This window comes from Vanessa cardui, chromosome 4, assembly GCF_905220365.1.
Source record: "Vanessa cardui chromosome 4, ilVanCard2.1, whole genome shotgun sequence".
Lineage (NCBI taxonomy): Eukaryota > Metazoa > Arthropoda > Insecta > Lepidoptera > Nymphalidae > Vanessa > Vanessa cardui.
In genome coordinates this window covers 8,599,813-8,622,799 of record NC_061126.1, presented here as the reverse complement: position 1 = coordinate 8,622,799, position 22,987 = coordinate 8,599,813, and the positions used below count along the sequence as shown (strand labels likewise).

The 22,987-nt window shown below is 31.3% G+C and overlaps 2 protein-coding genes across 2 annotated transcripts; both read left to right on the top strand.

Annotated features, from left to right (window-relative positions):
- Nucleotides 1-5,005: 5,005 nt before the first annotated feature.
- On the top strand, nt 5,006-10,066 carry LOC124544181 (cytochrome P450 4c3-like). Its single transcript, XM_047122641.1, has 10 exons — nt 5,006-5,177; nt 5,730-5,839; nt 6,283-6,376; nt 6,502-6,687; nt 6,768-6,837; nt 7,310-7,436; nt 7,791-8,003; nt 8,362-8,605; nt 8,885-9,052; nt 9,342-10,066. Exons 1-10 carry the CDS (start codon nt 5,015-5,017, stop codon nt 9,503-9,505), a joined length of 1,539 nt encoding a protein of 512 aa, XP_046978597.1. The 5' UTR covers nt 5,006-5,014; the 3' UTR covers nt 9,506-10,066.
- Nucleotides 10,067-12,184: 2,118 nt separating this feature from the next.
- LOC124544229 (tigger transposable element-derived protein 4-like) lies at nt 12,185-13,726 on the top strand. Its single transcript, XM_047122695.1, has one exon. The coding sequence runs from the start codon at nt 12,185-12,187 to the stop codon at nt 13,724-13,726; it is 1,542 nt and encodes a 513-aa protein (XP_046978651.1).
- The last annotated feature ends 9,261 nt before the right edge of the window (nt 13,727-22,987 follow it).

Genomic DNA, 22,987 nt, shown 5'->3' with positions numbered 1-22,987 from the left:
GAATTAAATTTCACAAATAATTTCATACTATTGATAAGTACTAGTTGTTGTAGTCAGACAATTTAATTTTTTCGCCTTTTTTTTTTGTTTTTCTTAGTTTACCATAACCATTACATGAATAATAAAAATATGCTATAAATAAATCATATTTATTGTCAATAGACAAATATTTGAAAGTAAATTGAATGATTTCGAATTAAAATATGTAGATATTGAATAATATTGTACTTTAATTCACTACAAATATGCAGTATTTGATGTAAATGTTATTTGATTTCTGTTTTTTTTTTTTACTTTTTTCGATAAAACTGGTATTCGCTAAATAAACGATCAAATTAAAATTATATTTCAAATATTCTTAGAAAAATGAATTTTAATTGTAGGATAACGGGAATTAATAATAATGTATCGATATAAATTTCAGTTCAATTATAAAAACTTTATTCTGTTTTATTATAAACATTTATTCGTTCACAATGTTTCGACAGTTTACAATCTCGCTAGATATATTATAAGCTCACGCTATTATTGATTTTAAGGTGATATATATAAATAAACAGCTACGAAAACTAAACGATCAAGTAACGGAATTTGTACTTATACTAAAGCCGATATATGCTTCTTAATGACAAAACTTCAGCGACAAAAACTTAAAGTGCCGAAACGTTGAATTATGAAACATGCGACGAAAATAGTTGTATATATACAAAGGTGTTAAATTTAATCTAGAATTTAGATAACAGGCAAAAAAGTCTTTATGGAAGCTAAAGATATTGTACAGACTTTTCTTTTCTTAATCGTAATAATGATTTTCGACATAGTAGAAATAAATAATTTTATCGACGGTAATCATATATCTGTAGTAAGTTCAGTAAAAACCGTTAGATTCATTTAAACATAAATTTATACTTGAAATATAATTGAGAATAAATCTTCACCTTTTCATCACCTTTCTGAAAATTGTATCATTAACGTTTTCTGAGTTTAATCAATAGTTTTAAGAGGTGTGTGTACATACGCTACAGATCATTAATTTCGAAATTGTGTATTGGCATTAATGATATGAAAAAATATATAAGTATGATTGATTTTAAAGAAAATTTAAGTACTTTCACGGCTCGGTTATTTTATATCATGTGTATAGATTAATAATTAATCGTCGTTTAAACTCCTAGATAAGCCAGGTCGTAGTAATGTCATCGTGAGTGGCCCACACATTTTCATTTACCGTAATTAGACGTTTAGTTTTGCAATATTATCAAATGTAATGTAATTATATTACATTTATGTTTTTTTTTTTTTAAATTGAATCCTCAAAGAACAATATTATTACTATTGATCTCAAGATCAGCGTTTTTTTTTTTCATAATAGAGATAATTGTCGTTATAGCATTATCAGCTGTATGCTATTGAAATAATAGGTTGGGGAAAAAGTTTCTTCGTATTTTATATGAAAATTCAAAAAGTTTTTTTTATAGTTTATTTACATTTGACTAAAGTATGTAGGTACCATTTTGTTCCATAGCTTTTTGCCATCTTGTTGGTAGTGACATGATCCCATTGCTGTATAAATTTTGGGGCTTCTGATCGAAAAACTACGACAAGTGGTTTTGGCAGTCCTCTCGTGATGTTAACCTGACACTGCCTAAGGAATTCTGCAGAGACCGAAACAGATGAAAATCTGAAGGTGCAAGGTCAGAACTATACGGCGGATGCATTAATACCTCCCAGCCAAACTCTCGTAATTTTTGTTGAGTGGCTAAAGATGTGTGAGGTCTAGCGTTGTCATGGTGAAAAACCACACCCCTTCTGTTGATCAATTCTGGCCGCTTTCTCTCAATTTCTTGCTTCAATCTCATCAATTGTTCGCAATACAGCTCATAATGAATGATGCCCTTCCAATCCCACCATACACACAGCATTACCTTGTTGCGAGTTAATCCGGGTTTTGCCACAGTCTGTGAAGCTTGACCGGCCTTTGACCACGATCTTTTTCGCACGTTCTTGTTGTATGTGATCCACTTTTCATCACCAGTTATCAGCTTCTTCAAAAATGGTTCGGTTTCATTACGTCGTAACAAAGAATCACAAATGAGTACACGGTTCATTAGGTTTCTTTCAGTGAGTTCATGAGGCACCCATATATCGAGCTTTTTTGTGTACCCAGCTTTATTCAAATGAGTCAAAACCGTTTTGTGGTCAATTGCCAGTTCTTCAGCTACATCGTAACTACTAATATGCCGATCTTGCTCCACTTTTTCAAAAATGGCATCATTTTTGTCCGTAACAGGGCGACCAGAGCGAGATGCATCTTTGATATCAAAATTTCCGGCTTGAAAACGCTTAAACCAAACTTGCGCTACTCTCACAGATACTGCATTAGGTTCATAAACATCACAAATTTTTTTCGCGGCTTGAGTTGCATTTTTACCTTTTTTATAGTAAAATTTTAAAATGTATCGAATTTCTTCTTTAGATTCACTCATTTTAACAACAAAACCAAATGAAAATCACACAAATTCCTAATTTGAATTTGGAAGTGCCTTCTTTAAAATTAAAACTTTTTAATGATACCAAAACCAGCCAGATACAAATGGTATAGCCAAAGAGATTTTATTACAAGTTCATACATACCATATGCGAAAAGACTTTTTCCCCAACCTAATATTTTGGATTTGAATGATTATGTCATTATATGTTTTTTATTATATCTGTGGTATGCGTACATAAAGTTACATGTATAAAGAAAGTAAAAAAGATACTTAATATAACATTTGTTACATTTAGAAAAACAAAATGACTTGAATTAAAAATTAATATAGTTATGAGCTTCGTACATTACAGCAAGAATTAATGTTGTTAGGTCTTCATTCACGATACATTTACTGTAAACAATCGATTATAAAATTTGAAACATGTTTTTGTCTCACTTACATTTCACGATATGGGTTATAAACTAACCTTATTTACAATTTAACTGTGAAATACATATATGTCATGACAAATATGTATGTGTGTGTTTAACCTGTATTATTAATGTGTATTATAATTGATGTTTCATAGGAATGAGTTGTAAATTCTTTGATAAATAGCTATATAAAACTAATTGCTAATAAACTGGCATATTGTCGTTAACGCGTCAGCGGCGTACCGCAACATAATACGATAATGCTAGCTTTGTTTTGTGTGCCACTGACGACCACTAACCGCATATTGCATGTGTTATAACAACAACCATTTGTAATGACATTTGAATTTTCACAATACCAATAATAATTAAAGATAATTTTTTTAATAATTAATACCGATAGCAGTAAAGGACATACGAGTCAACCGACAGAGGCTACTACGCGGATATCGGGGTTAAAACGAACGTTGCTCTTTTCACTGTAAGTCGATAATCAAAGTTTTCTCTGTTCTAACTCGTATTTCATGCACAATTTGTTTAGTTATTTCTATTGTAATAAATGAACGCAATAAAGTTCATACAATAATTCCACTATAAAGGTAATATTGCACTCGTTTATAATTAACAAATTTATATTTACGAATAGCACTGGTGTAGTAGTAGTGTACAATTCAAATTAACTATTCATTTGAGGATACCATAAACTTTATTTTATACATTAAGTTAAATGATTATTACATTTATCAGAAAAGAGATCCATTGAACCATTGACCTGTTTGGAAAAGGTCCACTGAAGGCAAATAGGTTGACTAATAGTAAGTGGTCACCATCGCCCATGGACTTAGTGCCGTAAGTAATATCAAGCATTCCTGTCAACGCCAAACCTTGGGAACTAAGACGTTATGTTCCTCATACCTGTAGGTGTGCTGGTTCGCATTTTAACCACGAGCATACTGAGTACATTCACCATTCCTAACAGATATTTAGACTGTAAAAAATTTATCATCTCTGACATCGCACGATTTGAATGCGCCAGAACAAGGAACATAAATACATCTTTATAACTAAGTTGTCATATCCTTGTGCCACTAATGACACTGGTTCAGTCACCGTCAACCGCATTACAATTGAACTAATTATAACTACATGGCGGTGGAGCCTACTTGGACGGGCTTAAAAAATCCTACCACAAAAATTAATCTGTATAGAATACTCACTTGACACGGTAGAATATATTCATGTGCAAACAAGTAGAATCAAATATCGTGATACTTAATGACAGTCAAAAATCCTAGCAGTTTTTTTTAGATTTATATACTAATTAAATATGGTATTGGTCTTAAACAAACCATAATGTAAAATTTTATTAGTATTTTTAAACACTATCCGATCTTTTTCCGTTGAAAATCGAACTTGGAATATTTTAGTATTTCGTAGTCAATATTTCGTGATTCGTATTTTTTTTTTCCTATACGCAAATGAGATTCGTACTAAAGTTCGTGGCTTAAATTTTTGCTATGGTTTCTCATAAATATTCTATTTCTGTCTTAAACTTTTCCCTTTTATTATCCTATTAGTTGTAAATTAAAAGTTATGTTATTCTTAGGTTCAAATATTTCCAACAAGGAATATAAATATAACAAAGAATAAAGTATAATTGATTCCGAGTTTTACGAATAAAGTGAGAAAATTGCTTAAATAATCCTTCATAAGATAATTGTAACATCACCCTCGGGGTCTTTTTATTTCGAGGTATACGAAATGAAATAAATACAATATAGAAAATAGAGAAAGAAAAACTCACGAGGAATTTAATTAATATTCTACAGTATTTTTTACAAACCAAGTAATTAAAACTTAGTTTAAAAAAAAAACCTTCGTAACCTCTAGAACGGATAACGCTAAAGAAGAAATCTAATTAAAACGATTGTAAAAAAAATCATGATAAGAATTAGATCACTTAATATACTCAAGCATTCTATGATTAATGAACTACGTACAAATGTTAAAATTAAATTATCTTCAAATACATGAAAAGTATCAGATAAGATTCGATATCAAAGTATATAAAAGCACCAACGATTATTGTTACGAGAAGTCTGAAAAATGTTTTTCTTATTATTATTGTGTTTTATGGTTTGTTTAGTGTTTCTACATGACTACTTCACACGAAAGCGTGGATATCGCTGGGAAAAGTTAAGTGAGTTCCCCGGAGACACACCTTTACCGATATTTGGAAATGGTTTGCAACTTGGATTTGATGCGGACGGTAAGTTTTAAATATAATCTGAAATTAATTAAACGTTTTTTTCAAATTAACTGCGGAACGAAAAGTAGTGAAATAAATAAATTATTAAGAAAAAATTAAAATGCGGTATCGTTTTTTCAGTATTTTATTTTATTGAGTAATATTTAAATAAAAATTATAAATAGTAATAACATAATATTTTTATTAAAGAATTTTGTCATCTATTCAGAATAATTAAAAAATAAAAGTATATTTTTATTATATTAAATTTTCTTTTAATTTTCATATTTAAGTTAGTCGTGTCGTATTTTAATAATGTATTTATTGTATATCAATATTTATTAAACTGTATTAAAAGTAATAATTCCAAACTCGTCGTTTTAAATTATTCATTATGTGCAACATAATTTAATGATCAAACTCAAACTAATTTCAATAGTGTTTTAATTAACATTCGTAGAATAATTAATTTAAATAACATCCAGCAATTATTGCACTAAACACAATAATAGGCTTTATTTCGTTTATTCTTTTGTATTGTTCCTCGAGCTTCAAGAATTAGTATTTTTTTAGAGTCCGCACATAAATTGTTGGCGATGTGGGAAAAACATGGGAAGCAGAATATACGTTTGTCTCTCGGCTCCGAAGATTGGATTTTGTTAACAGACCCTGATGACATTGGGGTAAGCTATTCGTTTTTGTGTTTTAAAACCAAAATACCTTTAAGCATACCTAAATAGTTTTGTATTAGTTGAATTAAAATATAAGTTTGTTTGCGATTCCATCAGTGATAGGGATGGTTTATGGTGTTATTAAAATCCACAATAAGAATAAATAAATAAAATAAATCGAGTCAAAATAATTCTCAACTTTTTCTAATGTAATTTTAGTGTAAATAGGAAATGATGAATACATATTAATAAGGAACACATATTTAGCCTACTTTTGTTTCAACTTATGCAATATATTGAACAGAGTGTAGAGTGTGTAAATATATTTTTTAATTCATCACATATGCTTTCACACTGTACGCAAACGCACTAATTTATACAGGACATAAAAGAGCTGTCTGAGCTCAGAAGCAGAATAAAATTCTATATTTATTGTATTTTTAATCACTTCACAGACAATTCTAAATCACTCGACAGAAATTTCGAAACCGTTAGAGAGAAATATGGCAATGAAACCTTTCTTTGGAAATTCTGTGTCAACTTCAGAAGGTACTAAATTTCCTATTATTTACCTATCACTTTTTATAACATTCTGATTTTACATTTTGTTCCTAAAAAGCATGACATGAGTAGTGAAGATTGATATTTTGAAATATTTAAATCATTTATTTTAGGGGAACGGTGGAGATCGACCCGTAAGCTGATGGCTCCATGTTTCAATTTTAATACCCTAGAAGCGAAAATCGACGATGTGAACAAATACTGCGACCGCCTCTTCGAAGTTTTTGACACTTATGATGAAAACAGCCACGTGGAGTTGTATCGTTATCTGAGGCCTTTTATGTACGATATTCTGTGCAGTAAGTTAAAGTTAGATCGCTTGTTGTATTTAATACTATTTTACATACTTTGTAATTCGTCAGTGTCTATTTCGTTTCAGCGAGTTTAATGGGTGTCGAAACAAATTTGTTGGCTGATCCTGATCACCCTTACTTAAAGGCCAGTGGAAAGTAAGTGTTAGTGTGTTTTACTTTATTAAAATGTATTTAGTAATTAATTTATTTAAATTGTGCATCTTAACCGACGTTTGCGGGTTCAAGCCCAGGCAAGCTCCAATGAATATTCATGTGCTTAATTCGTGTTTATAATTCATCTCTTGCTCTGTGGTGGAGGAGAACATCATGAGCAAACCAGCATGTGTCTAATTTCATAAAAGTTCTGTCACATTTGCAGTCCACCAACCCGCATTGGAACAGCATAGTAGAATATGTTCCAAACCTTCTCCTCAAAAGGAGAGGAGGCCTTAGTCCAGAAGTGGGAAATTTACAGATGTTACCTAGACTGGATGACTATTCCACCATAAAACTCTTTGCATAAAAATGTATATGCATATGCCAACATCATGTTCAGCTAAGAGGAGTCGAATTTTGTTAATCTTCAAAAGATACCTATTGTAGCTAAGGAGCGTATTTCTTATTTCAGAGTTATTAAAATAGTAACCTACAATTACTTCTCATACTGGAGGAATATTCGCTTCCTGTTTACGATGTCGTCACAATACACGGAAATGATGGATACTATCAAGACGATCAAACAGAATAGCACAAATGTAAGTAACAAAATTTTACACAAATTTTTGGATTCGTTTTAAATGTTGACTTACGTTTTTTTAACTTTTCATAAAAAATATAATTCATATACTTTTTTGTACCTTACACCAATCTTTCGATCTATGAAACGGCTCATTTTTTAAGATAAAACGTTTGAAAACGCTACAATCAAGTCTTCGGACTGAGGTGACCCAAAAGAGTACGTTTATCTAGCTCAAAGCTTGTAGACTTGATTTTCTTAGAATCGATAGCGCTGTCGTTTTAAGAACAATGCAACGGATAAGTCTAAAAAAGACGGCACGTAATACTTACTGTAAAGAAGATATTTACTCTATTACTTTTACTTCTTATAGATTATTTCAGCAAGAAGAAAAATCTTAAATAGCATAATTGAAAAAACTCGAAACAACAACAAAAATATTGATATAGACCTCGAAGAGATAATTGAAAGTAAACTTAATAATGGCGGATGTTTGCTGGACAAGTTGATATTCAGCAAATCGTCGAATGGAGAGTCAACTTCGGATGATATCATTAATGAAGAAATTACTCTTCTCTGTTTCACAGTAAGCACAATTATTTTGATTTTTTTACTTATGACTTCCGATTTTACGTTTAACGCTTCTTTAAACTCTAATATAGTTGCTTGATTTATATTAATATAATTTATACATAAATGTTTACATTTAAAACAAAAATTTAATGATGTTAAAATTTAAATTTATACAATCTTTTGTCATTTATCTTTTTCGGGTCAATATGGACATGTACTGCCACAGATTCTACCACTGAAACCAACTTAGTAGACAAGTTATACATATGTATTGCTCGTTGCAAAATGAACTATAAAGTATTTATGAGAAATAAGGTTCTTAAAAATAAGGTTCTTCTGATAAAACAATAATAATATAATAATCTGTTCAGGGTCATTACACCACAACCGCAACAATCAGTCACACGCTGTATTGCTTAGCAAAGTATCCAGAAATACAAAATCGAGTGTTAGAAGAGCAGAGATCAATTTTCAACAAAAATATGCATAAAAAACCAACGACGCAGGAACTCAATCAAATGAAGTACCTGGAAGCGGTGATCAAAGAGAGCATTCGAGTTATACCGACAGTTACAAAAATTGGAAGGCAATTACAAAATGATCTCAGATTTAAAGGTCGGTTAAGTTAACGCTTCTTATTTACAGTCAGAGTAAGAAAACCTTCGTCAGTTTTCAAATTCATTCCTTTATCAAGTCTTAACCTCTTAGTACCCTTTGAATCTAAATAAAAAACATTGCGACGCAATATTTCATTTTCGATCGGTAAAGCAGATTATCGCTCACACCTAACCTTTTCTTACCCCGACTGTACTCACAAAATATTTTTTCAATTACTTTGAATCAAATATAAAAAAGTTTTAGTAATAATGAATTTCAAACTGTAATTAATTTAAGATGGTCGAGTCGCTCCCGCTGGCAGTTCTGTCCTAGTTTTCTACGAAGCCGCATATAAGAATCCAACAGTATTCCCAGAACCAGAAAAATTCAATCCGGATCGGTTTTTGGACTCAATGCATACATTTGCCTTTGTGCCTTTTAGTGCTGGACCTAGAAATTGCATAGGTAAAAATATTATCATGAACTTGCAATACTTATTATTTTACCTGTATTATTATTATGAGATATATAGTTTGCTTGTTTGTACACGCTTTTTCGCATTCATTTTAAAAAAATAATAAATGTCACATAGGCCACTTATTGCCTAGCTCTAGTACAAATGTGTAGTAAAGCTAAAATCGTGAAAATATGGCGACGCAGCTATTTTACATGCTTTGTAATATTCGATATTTACTTCTTTCTTTGTTTATTTATTTTAATCGTACTTGGTAAATATGATTTGTTTTCTTTTTAGGTTTCCGTTTTGCCTGGGTTGCAATGAAGGCAACTATTTCCAATATTTTAAAAAGATACGAAGTGTCGCTTGGTGATGCTGGTACGGAACCACAATTTGTCAGCCGACTTGTAACAGAATCTAAAAACGGTATACATCTTAAGCTTAAAAAGAGAACCTATTAAAGGGAAGAGTTTTAAGAAGGGACTGAATAATGTGATAATTTAGTATAATGTATGAAAGAGAAGATTATGAATGTATTTATTGAAACGATGATTTAATTAGAAAAAAAAAATAAAATTAAAATGGTAATTTTAATTAAGCGATTCTATTGTATTTAAAACTAAGTTAGGCTGTGTTAATATTTCGTGATTTAATGTATGACATTGTTATATTTTAGCAAACTTCGTATTGATGTGACTGACATTGTATGTTTTTTGATAGAATGACTTACTATTTAAAAATAAAAACGAAAGTATTTGTTGTATGGATTAGTATATATAGACTTATTTGTGGAGCAGTAGGTAATCTGCAAATATTTAAACGTAAATTTGGCCGCAATGTAAAATTGAATTTTAAAATCGAAATATGTATACTCCATTAAAATAGGCTAATGCGAGTACTTTTGAACTGTCGTTTAATCTGATTAATTGAATTTAGCAAAAGGTTAATTAGCTTTTAAGTTAATTGTAAGTTAATGTCAATTTAAAATGATACTGTATTATATATAAATAATTGAAAATGTTTAAAAATATCATTCAATATAAAGTGATTATTAAAATACATCTGTCTCATTAAACATCTAACTTGATTCTATTTCTACACTGCTATTAAAAAGAAGAAAAATTTGAATTTTGTGTGTGTTTGTAATTAATAAAACTCAAAAACTACAGTGCCGATTTCAAAGTTCTTTCAACGGTGGTAAGCTAAATTTAACCTGAGTAACATAGAATATTATTTATTGCTGGAAATTATCGGGGATCCTTACTAAAACTTAAGTACCTAACAACGTGTAAAAAGTGTCCTAAAACGATTTACTAATTTCAACTTTAAAGTCGTTTATTCACCTGAAACTTATATTGTATTAATAACTGATGAAAATACATGGGAATATATATATTCCGTTAATATATTCCGCATAATATATTCCGTTTGAAAACCAGAGTTTCAGACTCAGAGAAAGGTTAACAATAAAGCAGACAAAATCTATAATATTTGACCGCCTTTTGTAGCAGCGCCATGGTCGTCTAAAAGTTTTGCTCCTCAATATCAAAGGACTAGTGTGGCTACTTAATTACTAGGGCTCAGTGCTTTACTAACAAACTCAAAATCCAGGCAACACATATAAAAAATTAATATCTTTTTTATATATATATTAACCTTGAACAATAATTATGGGTCAAACTAAGAACCTCCTTTTTTCGAGTCGATTAAAGCACTAAAACCTTCTACCGAATGTGACAAATACTTTTTTGAAAACCGCATCCAAATAGCTTTAGCCACACGCGAGATAATCGCGGACAAACATACATACATACAAATAATCGAAGAGAACCTCCTTTTTTTAAGTCGGTTAAAAACACGTAACTATACATTAATATTTAAGACTCCTTCAAAACAATTTAATATTATTTTCTCCTCAACATTCTCATGCAATCTATATGTACATAACATATATATTGCACGAGGATTGGAGATAGTTCAGTGGCTAGAACACGTAGATTACATCTTAAGAAATCTTAAAAAGTATGTGGTGCTTTCAATTTTGCTATATCGTCTTATGTATTTATCAAAAGGTGGTGCAGTCTGCCAGTCAAGACAAAAGTAGAGGCAGAGGCTTCCGCCCAGCAAGTTACTTTACTTTTACTTTCAAACATGTTAAATCCGTTCGATCATTCAGATCATTTGAAGGATTCACTGATTAGTGAATCAATCGACTGGTCACTATCATGAAATATGAATGAGCCATAGAAGTATCCGCACATATAACGCACATCATGGTTTTCATTATATAATTTACTGGACTAAACTATATATTTAAGTTAAAAACAGTTTTGAAATCGCCACCGATATTAAGTCTTTACAGATAGATAACTCACTTGATTCCATTCAGCTGAAGCTTTTCAAATTGATAAAGTCATCTTTAGAATCTTCTCCGGGCGAACACGTATTTCTGTGTTACATTGAATAAGTAAGCACACTCCGAAGATTTTCTCAGTTGAAACTAAAGCAAAACTCGCAGCTCGAGCTCAAACTGCTTACGAAGATGCATTCCCGCAAACTCTGAAGAAGTGAGCATGAAGAAATAATAATGAGATTTCCACCAACCACACATTAGCGAGCGTCGACTGTAGTCTTGCATGATCGAATTAATTATTAACTAACTAGGTTAACTGAGGAACTTAGTTTTTCGACTCTTATTCTTTTGACGTTATGTTATTTATCATAATCTCCATAATTAAATTATATATCAAATGTTATTATACAAATATACATAATTCCGTTATATCTTACATTAGAATGTTTATGTTGATAATTACAGTAGAATCCGTTTATTATGACTCCGCCTATATTGACCAACCGGTTATTATGACGTAATTACACTACGAAGTTTGGTTTTCATATAAAATTCTTTATAAAAAAGTCGGATATAATGACTTCTCTTACAGTGACATGTCGCTTATTATGACCCATTTTTAATAAATTATGTCCGGTTATAATGACCGACATGATTCTTTACACCTCCGGTAATGTTCGTTGATTCCCGACGACGTTCGGCACGTGGCTCGTTTTTGTTTTGAATTTCAGTGAGTAATTGACGCTTGAAGGTCACGCATTGTTTTTCGTTTGTTACTGTGAAAAAAATGTCGTCTCAACGACGTAAAGCATTTACAATTGAGGAGAAAGGTGCAATAATATGCAGATTAGAAAATGGAGAATCTAACTCGTGTCTCGCAAAGGAATTTGGCGTGGGTCATTCGACAATCTCAATGATTTTTAAAAACAAGAACCGCATTAAGCAATCGTTCAATTCAAATGTTTTGAAACCGAAGAGGCTTCGAAAATCACGACAAGAAAATGTTGATCAAGCATTAATTCAGTGGTTTAAAAACATGAGAAACAAAGGAATACCTGTCAGCGGCCCTATGCTACAGGAAAAGGCAAATGGTTTTGCCGCGCGTTTTGGTATTCTCGACTTCAATTGTTCTGCAAGCTGGATCAGTCGTTTTAAAGTTCGACATAACATTGTGGCGGGAAAAATTGTCGGTGAATCTTCGTCTGTTGATCAAAATTCAACAACAAACTGGTTAATATCTGTGTGGCCGAAGTTACGAAGACAATTTTCTGATGATGAGATATTTAATGCTGATGAAACTGGACTTTTTGACAAATTAATGCCGGATAAAACTTTAAAATTTAAAGGTGAAAATTGTAGTGGAGGTAAGTTGTCGAAAGATAGAATAACTGTCATGGTAGCAGCGAATATGAGTGGCACAGAGAAGAAGAAATTGCTCATTATTGGAAAGTCACAAAAACCAAGATGTTTTAGAAGTGTCAAATCATTACCTGTCGATTATGCTAACAATCGTAAAGCTTGGATGACGTCAGAACTTTTTGAAAAATGGCTTCGTGATTGGGATCGTGATTTGGTAAAGAAGAAGAAAAAGATTCTATTGCTGGTTGATAATTGCCCGGCGCATCCAAATGTTACTGATTTAAAGTCTATAACACTTGCTTTCCTTCCGCCGAATACAACATCAGTACTACAGCCAATGGATCAGGGAATAATACGATCACTCAAAACGAATTTTAGGAAGAACCTTGTGCTCAAAATGATTAATTGTCTTGATGCTAATGAAAACAACTCTTCTACAAAAATAACGGTGCTAGATGCAATTCTGATGGTTAATGATGCCTGGAATAAAATGTCACAAAGTACCATTCATAACTGTTTCAAACATGCAGGATTCATTGAAAGCCACGACGGTTTACCTATTCAAATATCAGAACATGAATTCGATGAAGAAGATGACATTCCTTTATCTTTGTGGTCACGAAACCTAAATTCAGATTCTTTAGCAGCACCGGAAATGTGGGAAGAATATGTTGACATCGATAGCGCTCTCCTCACATTCGAAGAACCCACCGATGAAAATATCGTACAGAACATTAGTGCTAAGGAACAACTCGAAAGTGATGGGGAAGAGGAAGTCGAGGAAGCACCATTACCTACCGCAGAAGAGGCATTAAAAGCTGCAGAATTATTATCACGATTTGTTCACAGCAATATTGAAAATGATAATTTGACCATAGCTATGTCTTCTATACACAATAGTATTAGAGACTGTTTTTACAATAAAATGAAAAAACAAAAGCAGACAAAAATTACAGATTACTTACAGTAAAAAATACACTTGTATGTATGTGTTATAATGTGCTGATTACGTGCAATTTTGATTTTGTATGTATACATATTTAATTACTATGTTTCTGTATTAAAATACTTAAGTACATACATATTTACATAAAAAAGATTTTTCATTTCACAAAACGCTTTGTATGACGTCCGCTTATTATGACGTGTTTGTCAATTCCTTTCGATGTCATTATAAACGGACTCTACTGTAGTTTTAATTAGTTCCGCATGAGCATTCGGCGCTTTTACGGTTTTCGCAATTAAAATAAATAAATTTAATTATAGAGGTTGATGCTATTTTCCGATAATGCGTCACATTCAGCAATCGGTGTATAATATTTAGGAATTCATATTATTTGTTTTATAATAACACAATTAATTTAATTTAAAAATTTAGTACTCATAAATCAAATTAGACTCACAACATTCATTAAAATACAATTTAAGCAATAAAACGAAATAAATCGTTTTATAATGGAAGGATAAACACTGTAGCTTGTATTGAAAACAATTTTTTTACACTTAGTGTTCTAACATTTGTAAAAGATTAGATAATATGTGTGCATAAATTTATCAAAGACACTAAACGAATTTCAATATTATACTCGTATTTCCTTAGTATTATTTTATCCGAAAATGTTAAGTAAATTACGTCTAAATTACAAACAACAAAATATTTACATAAAATGTTTCCTGTTTATTTTAGACATAACAGTAAACTGTATTAATATTTTACAATGATGCATACTATAGCCAGCTATTCTAATGAATGTAAGTTGAGCTCTAAAGGGGTCTCACTAATATTGAGGATATTTGTATTCGTAGTTTTCGGTTTATAAGCCTATGTTTAACTAAAATAACTATACAAAAAATGTAACTCAACAATTTCTAAATTAAAAATTATTTTATATCTTATACATAAATGTGTTATCTGAACATTGCGAAAAATTTAAGCAATCACAAATATGATCAAATGCCAGTATTTGTAAAGGACCTTTAAATTGTAAAATATCCAATCAACTGTAGAAAACATCGCGAGGAAACCTGCATGTGACTAAGTTCAACGAAATTCTTCCACGTGTGAAACCACCAAGCCGCATTGGAGAAGTGTGGTGGAATATGCTATTATTTTCTCCTCTAAGTGAGAAGAGTCCTTAGCCCAGACGTGGGATGTTGTATCCTAAACATAAATAATCTTGCAGAACATAAATTGTAATTGTACCGAACAAAATAAACAATATATAATTAATCGTGTAAATTTCATTTAATTTTGATTAAAATCACTTACGATTAGTCTTGTAGAAAAAATAATTCATTACGGAGAAAAGTTAATTCATTTAAATATAAGATTAGATATTATTAATTAATCTAAATACTTATTTGATTATAAAAAACTACATAATCACGCTCCATCGATAACAAAGGTCTGATTGAAATATCTCTTATCAGTTATTGTTTAGATTTTTCCTTTAATACAAAAAACAATTGACATAATTAGCATTAACAGATTAACGAAATCAGATAAAACTGTCTCATTCAAATCGCTAGAAAATTCCTTAATAATACAGTCTAAGGAAAATATAATATGTACAGTCGGGTTAAGAAAAGTTTCGTCATATTAAGATCTATTTTCGTGTGCTCTGTATGAGCGATAATCTGCTTTACGGTTCGAGAATGACATATTGCGTTGCAATGATTTGATGTTTGGATTCAAAAGGTACTAAGAGTTTAAGACTTGATAAAGGAATGAATTAGAAAACTGACGAAGGTTTTCTTATTCTGACTGTACCTTCACATATTTTATGCAAACTATATTATAAGAATTTTGATGAGTGGATTTGTGCGGCTGTACGGATCTGTACGTAAATCTACCTGCCTATCTATGTGCTCGCGGTTTCGCGAATTCTAATCTAGCCTTAACTGCATTATTTTATATAAGTTGACGTGTTATGCCTTTTTTTTTCAATTTTATAACATGAATACTTCTATAATCTTTAATTTAATTCTTAGAGTTTCCTTATGTTTTGGTGGTTTGCATTTAGTGTTGTAGTTTTTTTGTTCTTCCGCTTATGTTTTTATGATAAGTTGTAAATACTTCATCAGGTTTTGAATTTTTATATATGATGAGCTTACTGCCATTTCGCCACTTATGCCAAAATAAAAAAAATATGATAAGATAAGATAGTAAGCTTCTTAGTCACTTATATTTTGACTGGCCTTGATTTCAAATATCAGATATGAAGGCAGCTATGTATTAAGTTGCTGTGAACGAAATAGCAAAGCAGAATTGAAAATAGTAGCAGAAAACGCAACTTAATAGACATTCCAAGCCATAAAAACTATATTACTGCAAATTGGTAATCAGATGCATTCTGAGAACCGCATTAAGGTGTTCACACAAAAAAAAATAAACAGCCTGTAAATTTCCCACTGCTGGGCTAAGGCCTCCTTTCCCATTAAGGAGAGGTTTAGAAACCACGCAGCTCCAGTGCGGGTTGGTGGAATGCACATGTGGCTGAATTTAGATGAAATTAGAAACAAGCAGATTTCCTCACGATGTTTTCGAGCACGAGATGAATTATAAACACAAATTAAGCACATAAGTATATATAGTGGAGCTTGCCTGGGCTTGAACCCGCAATCATCGGTTAGGATGCACGCATAATAACCACTGGGCCATCTCAGCTCCGATTAGGATGTTCACACAAAAATAGAAAAAAAAAGCAACACATTTTATGGGTTTTAATAGCCTTATCTTCTATATACTCTCTAATGTTTATAGTTTCAACACAAATCAAGCCTTATAATTTTATATCGTATTTGTTTATGGGTAGTGTTTATTAAAATATGTTTACGCAATACAATATAACGTAATATATAAGGTTGTTGTATGTCTTCTATTTTCAAGTTTCAAGAAGAATAAACTTTAAGTTTTCATTTTCAACGGAATTAAAAAACTTCTAGTCGACCCTCTCAATCTTTCATATATGACTATTTACCTTTAGAAACTTTTTACGACCTATTTCATATTTTACTGCAGTTCTAAGTTTTATTTTTATGTATTATTCTGTATATAACAATTAAAATAAAAATCTCTTGCCCGTGAAGTATATTAATATGTTCTCATTTATTTTTTATTTAGTCGCGTTCTCTACAATCTGCAAAACAATTTATAAATAGTCATGGGATTAGTTTACCCTGGCCTGGGCAAAATTTGCCGAAAGATAGTTTCAAAGGTAATATTTCTAGGAACGCTACTGACCACAAAATAAACAATATGTATAACATTGTATCACAATTAACAATTAATTTGATTATTTGATAAGCATATTTACTTTTGAAGATTTAAATTGTTCATTAAGACAAATTAAGTTCCTCGCGGGCGAAGGTAGGCGACCACAGGTAGTTCTTTATAAAAGTGATTCCTAATAAAATGGCATATTGTCGGAAAACCGTTAACGGAGTACCTGAATATAATACGATAATACTTGCTTTGTTTTGTGTGCCACTGACGACCACTAACCGCATGTTGCATATAATTTTGAACAACTATTTAAATTGTCATAGTATCAATAACAATATTATTTGAATTGAATACTTATGGATATGAATAATGTTGCTATTTAACACCACCCCCGCTTTTTATACCATATACATACAGCCCTAAAGAGTGACTACTAGGATAACTTCCTATTAAATGGTTTTATTTATTTGAAGTAAAAGTTCTAGAATCACGGGCGCTTGCAGAACTTTTAGAAACAGTTCATCATCAGAAAAAAGTTCATTCAAGTCTTAATATACAGGACCTAAGGCAACATGCATTGAAGCATCTTCATCTTTATTTTCTCATTAAATTATCGAATACTTGTAAATTGGTTTAAATCACTGAACTGATTTACATGAAACTTCGTATGAGGATAGTTTGAGTCCCGAGGAAGGACATACATTTTTTGATGTACCCCTTGAGGGGTTAAATAATAGCGTCCTACGCTTCACTGTAAACTTTCATTTTTTTCAATTTTTCCTCGTGATTTATGTAAAAGGGAGTACATAATTGGTACTTTCTGCATTAATCTGCACTAATATTTTAAACGCGAAGGTAACTGTTAATTTGTCTATCTGTTAAGCTTTTTACTAAGCTCAAAAAATAAAGTAAATTTAAACAACTAAAATCGAATATTATTATAGTTATTTCTAGGAAACTTATTGTAAAATATAATTATATAAACAACTCTACATTATAACGTATCTATATCAAAACAAACGACAGTCGATGTTTCAGAATCAAAAATGATATATTATATTTGTTTTGTAATTTGTTTATGATTTCGCACGACTTCTCGCGAAAAACGTGGGTATCGTCGGAAAAGGTTGAGTGAATTCCTTGGGGACACCTATATCTGGAATTGCTTTACTTTTTTGATTTTAATGCAACGGTAGACTTTGGTTTTCACTACCTCAGATCACAGATTTGTAACCAATCCTACCACGTAATGTATATAAGAAAATTTATTTTGTGTATATTATAAATTGCGTAATAAAAAGTGAAATAAAATAAAGGAGTTGTCGAGTGGATCTATAGTCAGGCTTCAAAACACGAGGTACTGGTTAAAATCCGGAGGAAGAAAACAGCCTTTGGTATTCTGCAAACATCACAATAAATCATCATCTGTATTGTAAAGTTCATACCAAAATCACACCAACAGGCCAATGGCCAATATTGTCCATTCTGTATGCCGGCGAGTGTATAATAATAATATTATGACCCACGATCCAGTTTCCAGTAAAATATGGTAGAGCGAGTGGCATTTCACTGAATAAAGCTATTAAATTATATAATACTATCATATGGCAAACTAAATTTAACAAAGCAAAAGATTTCCTTTCTTGTTCTCCTAAGAAATGCACACAAAACATTGATGCAATTTTATTCGTCAAGTTATTTCTTGGGACACTGGATACTTTCTCTGCAAATGAACGTGAACGTTACAAGACATTTGTGACAATAAATATAAAATTGTGATTGCATAGAATTACATTTAATACATTCACTTGTATAACACTTGAGACATATAATGGAAAGAGGTACGTGGAACTGATTATTTTCCTTTACATTCTCTTTATAAAGTTTTATCTAATCGTATTACATTCATTAAGTAGCAAATTATTAAAAAAATGCAATCAGTTAATCCTTCATCCTGTATTAGCAAGTCTTATGCGCTTCGAAACTTATTTATTAGCAAATCCGGATTAAAGGCTAACGGAAAGTTGTAGATTTTCATCTTATTAAAATTTAAAAAATCCTCGTGTCTCGTTTAACCATATTTAAGCACACTATTAAAATTCAATATATGAATATATAAATTTAGTTTAATTCAGCAGCAACTACTATTTATGATATGTTATAATTATGTGTATAGAATGTTCTTTTTTTTGTTACACAATATCAAATAACATAAGCATATAGTGACTAAGTTGTCAGTCTTGGCACTATTTAAATGAACAACGCCAAAAATAATAAAAAAATAAAATAAATATAAAAGTTCCAAAAAGATATTATACATTTTTGCGAAAAATTAAAGTTTACAATTATGATTTCAATTAATCAACTTTGATTTATTTACATACATACCTTTTTACACAAGAAGATAAGTATGACTTGAGGACGTATAGAAAAAAAATCGGGTTTGATATATATATATTTAATATTTTTTTAATTTTAGATTTAAAGAATATTAAATTTTATTATATATATTTTAATATGATGTATTTTAAATTTTTCATTTATATATATCTAAACTAAATATGGACGGTAAAATTCTCATTTCAATTTAAAACTTATGAGTGTCTTTTCATTTGTATGTTTCCGTGTTATTAAAATACTAACCCGCAATTAGTTCTAGTAATATTCATTGCGGGTTCGCGATGATGTCACAATACAAAGAAATGAACACCAACAAGAAAATCAAACATTCTAGTACAAATATCAAAGTACTAAAAAGTAAAGTAAAGTAACAGCCTGTAAATTTCCCAATGTTGGGATAAGGCCTTCCCTCTTATGGAGAGGGTTTGGAACATAACATTGGTTGGTGTACTGTACATGTGGCAGAATTTCGATGAAATTAGAGACATGCAGGGTTCCTTACGATGTATTCCTTCGCCGCCACCCACGAGATGAATTATAAACACACATTAATTATATATTAAGTACATGTAAATATAGTGGTGCTTGCCTGGGTTGAACCCGAAATCATCGGCTAAGATGCACGCGTTCTAACCACTGGGCCATCTCAAAGTACTAAGCATCTCATTAATAATTAATCCTTGCCACTTCTAGAAAATATTTATTTTCGTATTTTAAACAAGAACATGAAAATCTTCATGAATATGTCCAATTCCTGTTAAAGTGTAATTTTGTGTAGAAGGTGACTCAAATCAGCAGCGTTCAATGTTAGGGCAAATACATCACCTAGACATGACCTTGGAGCACCTTAGTCACCGTCCCTTTATGAGTGATATACAACCCTCGAAAGCAGGCCTGCTGAGAATCGTGGAATGTAAATGGTTGTTTTTCGAGATCCACCTAGGGTGATGCCACGACTTCGTCCTGTTATTACCGGAATACCAGTTCCATTCTTATAACCCTTAAAATCTTGAGGTGGCCGCCTAGGATGGTTATAACTTTTAAGTACGTATAAGTCTTACTTAACTGTTTATTCACCAATTACTATAACAGTTCTCTAGAATAGGCTCTACTCACAAATAGCCTTCTGGCGTACAGTCAAATACAATTGATACAAACTAATCTACTACTAAACAATTTGATACACTTCTAACAGACATGCTCGTAGCAACCAGCCAAAACCGCTCGTGGAATTCCGAAAAACTTCCCAACGCTGGACAAATAACCTATGTACTATACATATTATATAAGAAATAATTTCAAACATTTTTCAATAAAATTAAACCTTTATAAATAGTTCGATCAACGATGACTCGCCTCGCTGCTTACATGAATACATACGGCAAGTGTACAATGAAAGCAGCTGGAGTGTGAGTTCTATTGCAACATATATCTATGTATGTGGGTACACACACACTTTGTTAAATGACAATCAAGATTCATAGTCGACTGGAAATATGCTCTACTATATTTTCCCGATTTCAAATCACTTTTAAATATGAAATATATTATTTTGTTTGTTTACAATAGATACAATTTATATTAACTATAAGATTTTTTCTCGAGATCCCACAGTAGCCATAGTAGAGTACCATAATTTAGCTTATATCACATTATTGAATGTTAAAATGGCGGTATATAATACTGACGAATTAATAGTATAACAACAATATTTATAAACTAATATCTCATATCATGAAATCTTAAAGCGTTTTAAATCCTCTTAATATTTTTTTCCAATAATAAATAAATTAATTATTTTTTCATTTCAAAATCATTACATAGAAAACAACAAAATCGCTTGCCGCTGTCTATCCCTATGTATCCTCGGATCTTTAAAATGATGCAACGGATTTTGATACGGGTTTTTAATAAATAGAATGTTTTGAGAAGAAAAGTTTTTGTACATAATATATGGACAATATAGTATAGAAACGCTGATAATTTTAGAAGTTTCTATTGTGATGTCATAAATAAAAAAATTCTGTTGTATTATGTATATTTATCAGTATGGCACCCGTGCAAAGCCGGGACGGGTCGCTAGTTAAAAATATAAGTGATTCATAGAACAATTAAACTAGACACATCCGCCGAGTCGTGGTCATCTCTAGAAGTCAAGACTAGTTTAGAAACTTCAATTTAGCTTCCCGCACCCCACCCTTTCCCCTCGCAGAAAAAAGAGGGGCGCGTCTTCGTGGATTGAACTAGTCAGTTGATCCACGAAGACGCAATTAGACAATACGGTATAATCACATTATAATGTCTAATTTGTATGTAATTTCATATGCCAAATTTCATAATGCATATTGATTACGATAATTAGCTAAACAGTTACTAACAAAAACACAAATTGCAATTCACAACAATGCTTCATTTCACTTAATTATTAATCATTCGACATAATGTGATAACACAAATAACATATTGTATTTACTACTATTATAATGTATTCCGTTCATTTTGTAAATTGACAATAAGATTTCCTGAGATCTTGGTTATAAATTACAGGTAAAAATTAAAGTCGTAGATAAAGTCGAAAAGAGATGCTAGTATTTTATGACTTTTCCGTTATTAACTACGATTCGTATACAAATTAAAAAATTCACTACGCCGATGGAATATTAAGCCAATTGAATGGCTGTGAATAAACCTTTGAAACATACTCGTATTAATAAATAGTATATGTATCGATCGATCAACAGCAGTCGGGTCAGTCAGCCGAAATGTGCTATTGCACGATTAGATTAGTAATACACGAGAATCACTTCTACCATATATCGATTAATTATCGGATAAACGCTTACTTGATACCAGGCAACGTTTTGTAAAATATACACATATATACTATACGTTATGAAGTTACATTTAAGCAAAATTACACCACAACTCAAGTTCTTATTATTTTCATTTAATTGCGGACTAAAAACCTTTTAATTATCATAAAACAACGAAACACAGGTTAAATAGGACACACGAAATTCAACAAATTTGCTTATTTAAACGATTCCTAAGGCCGAGCTAGCAACAAGCTCAGAACACTTGCTTGTGTTTTAATATTTAAACGTAAATACGAAGGTAGACGGTTATTTTCACTAAAGATATGGCGCAGTACCACCCAGAAGACTACTAAACTTAATAACATGGCTGCAAGGCACGGTTTAGTAATTTCCAGTTTATTCGGCAGCAGCTAATAGCCACCGAAGGCTGTGTTTAAACGTTCAATTTCTTTTGTGTAATTACTGTAGAGGTTCATATAGGTAGGAGAACTGACTGAGCTATACGGAAGGTGAAGCTACGGGTTCGGAATTTAAGTGATCTTATTTGGTGCCAGTTACGCGATTGAGGCTCCATGTTCTCTCTGCACGTGTTGCGAATCAGCAATGTTTACCTTTGACTAATTATCACTCGGGACTTCATACGTTAGGATTAACTGGATTATGTAACCTAGCTGTTTTGTTTGTGTATTATTAATACATACTAATAACATATGTTAAAAAATGTAGGCCGGACAGAAAAGTGGAATCCTTGAAATATTTAGACTCCAACACGAACTCCAGCTTTAGTTGC

Coding starts and splice junctions, on each gene's coding strand:
- LOC124544181 (XM_047122641.1), top strand. CDS start 5,015: ATGTTTTTCTTATTATTATTGTGTTTTATGGTTTGTTTAGTGTTTCTA. Junction 5,178..5,729: donor ACTTGGATTTGATGCGGACG/GTAAGTTTTAAA, acceptor GTATTTTTTTAG/AGTCCGCACATAAATTGTTG. Junction 6,688..6,767: donor TATGTACGATATTCTGTGCA/GTAAGTTAAAGT, acceptor ATTTCGTTTCAG/CGAGTTTAATGGGTGTCGAA.
- LOC124544229 (XM_047122695.1), top strand. CDS start 12,185: ATGTCGTCTCAACGACGTAAAGCATTTACAATTGAGGAGAAAGGTGCA.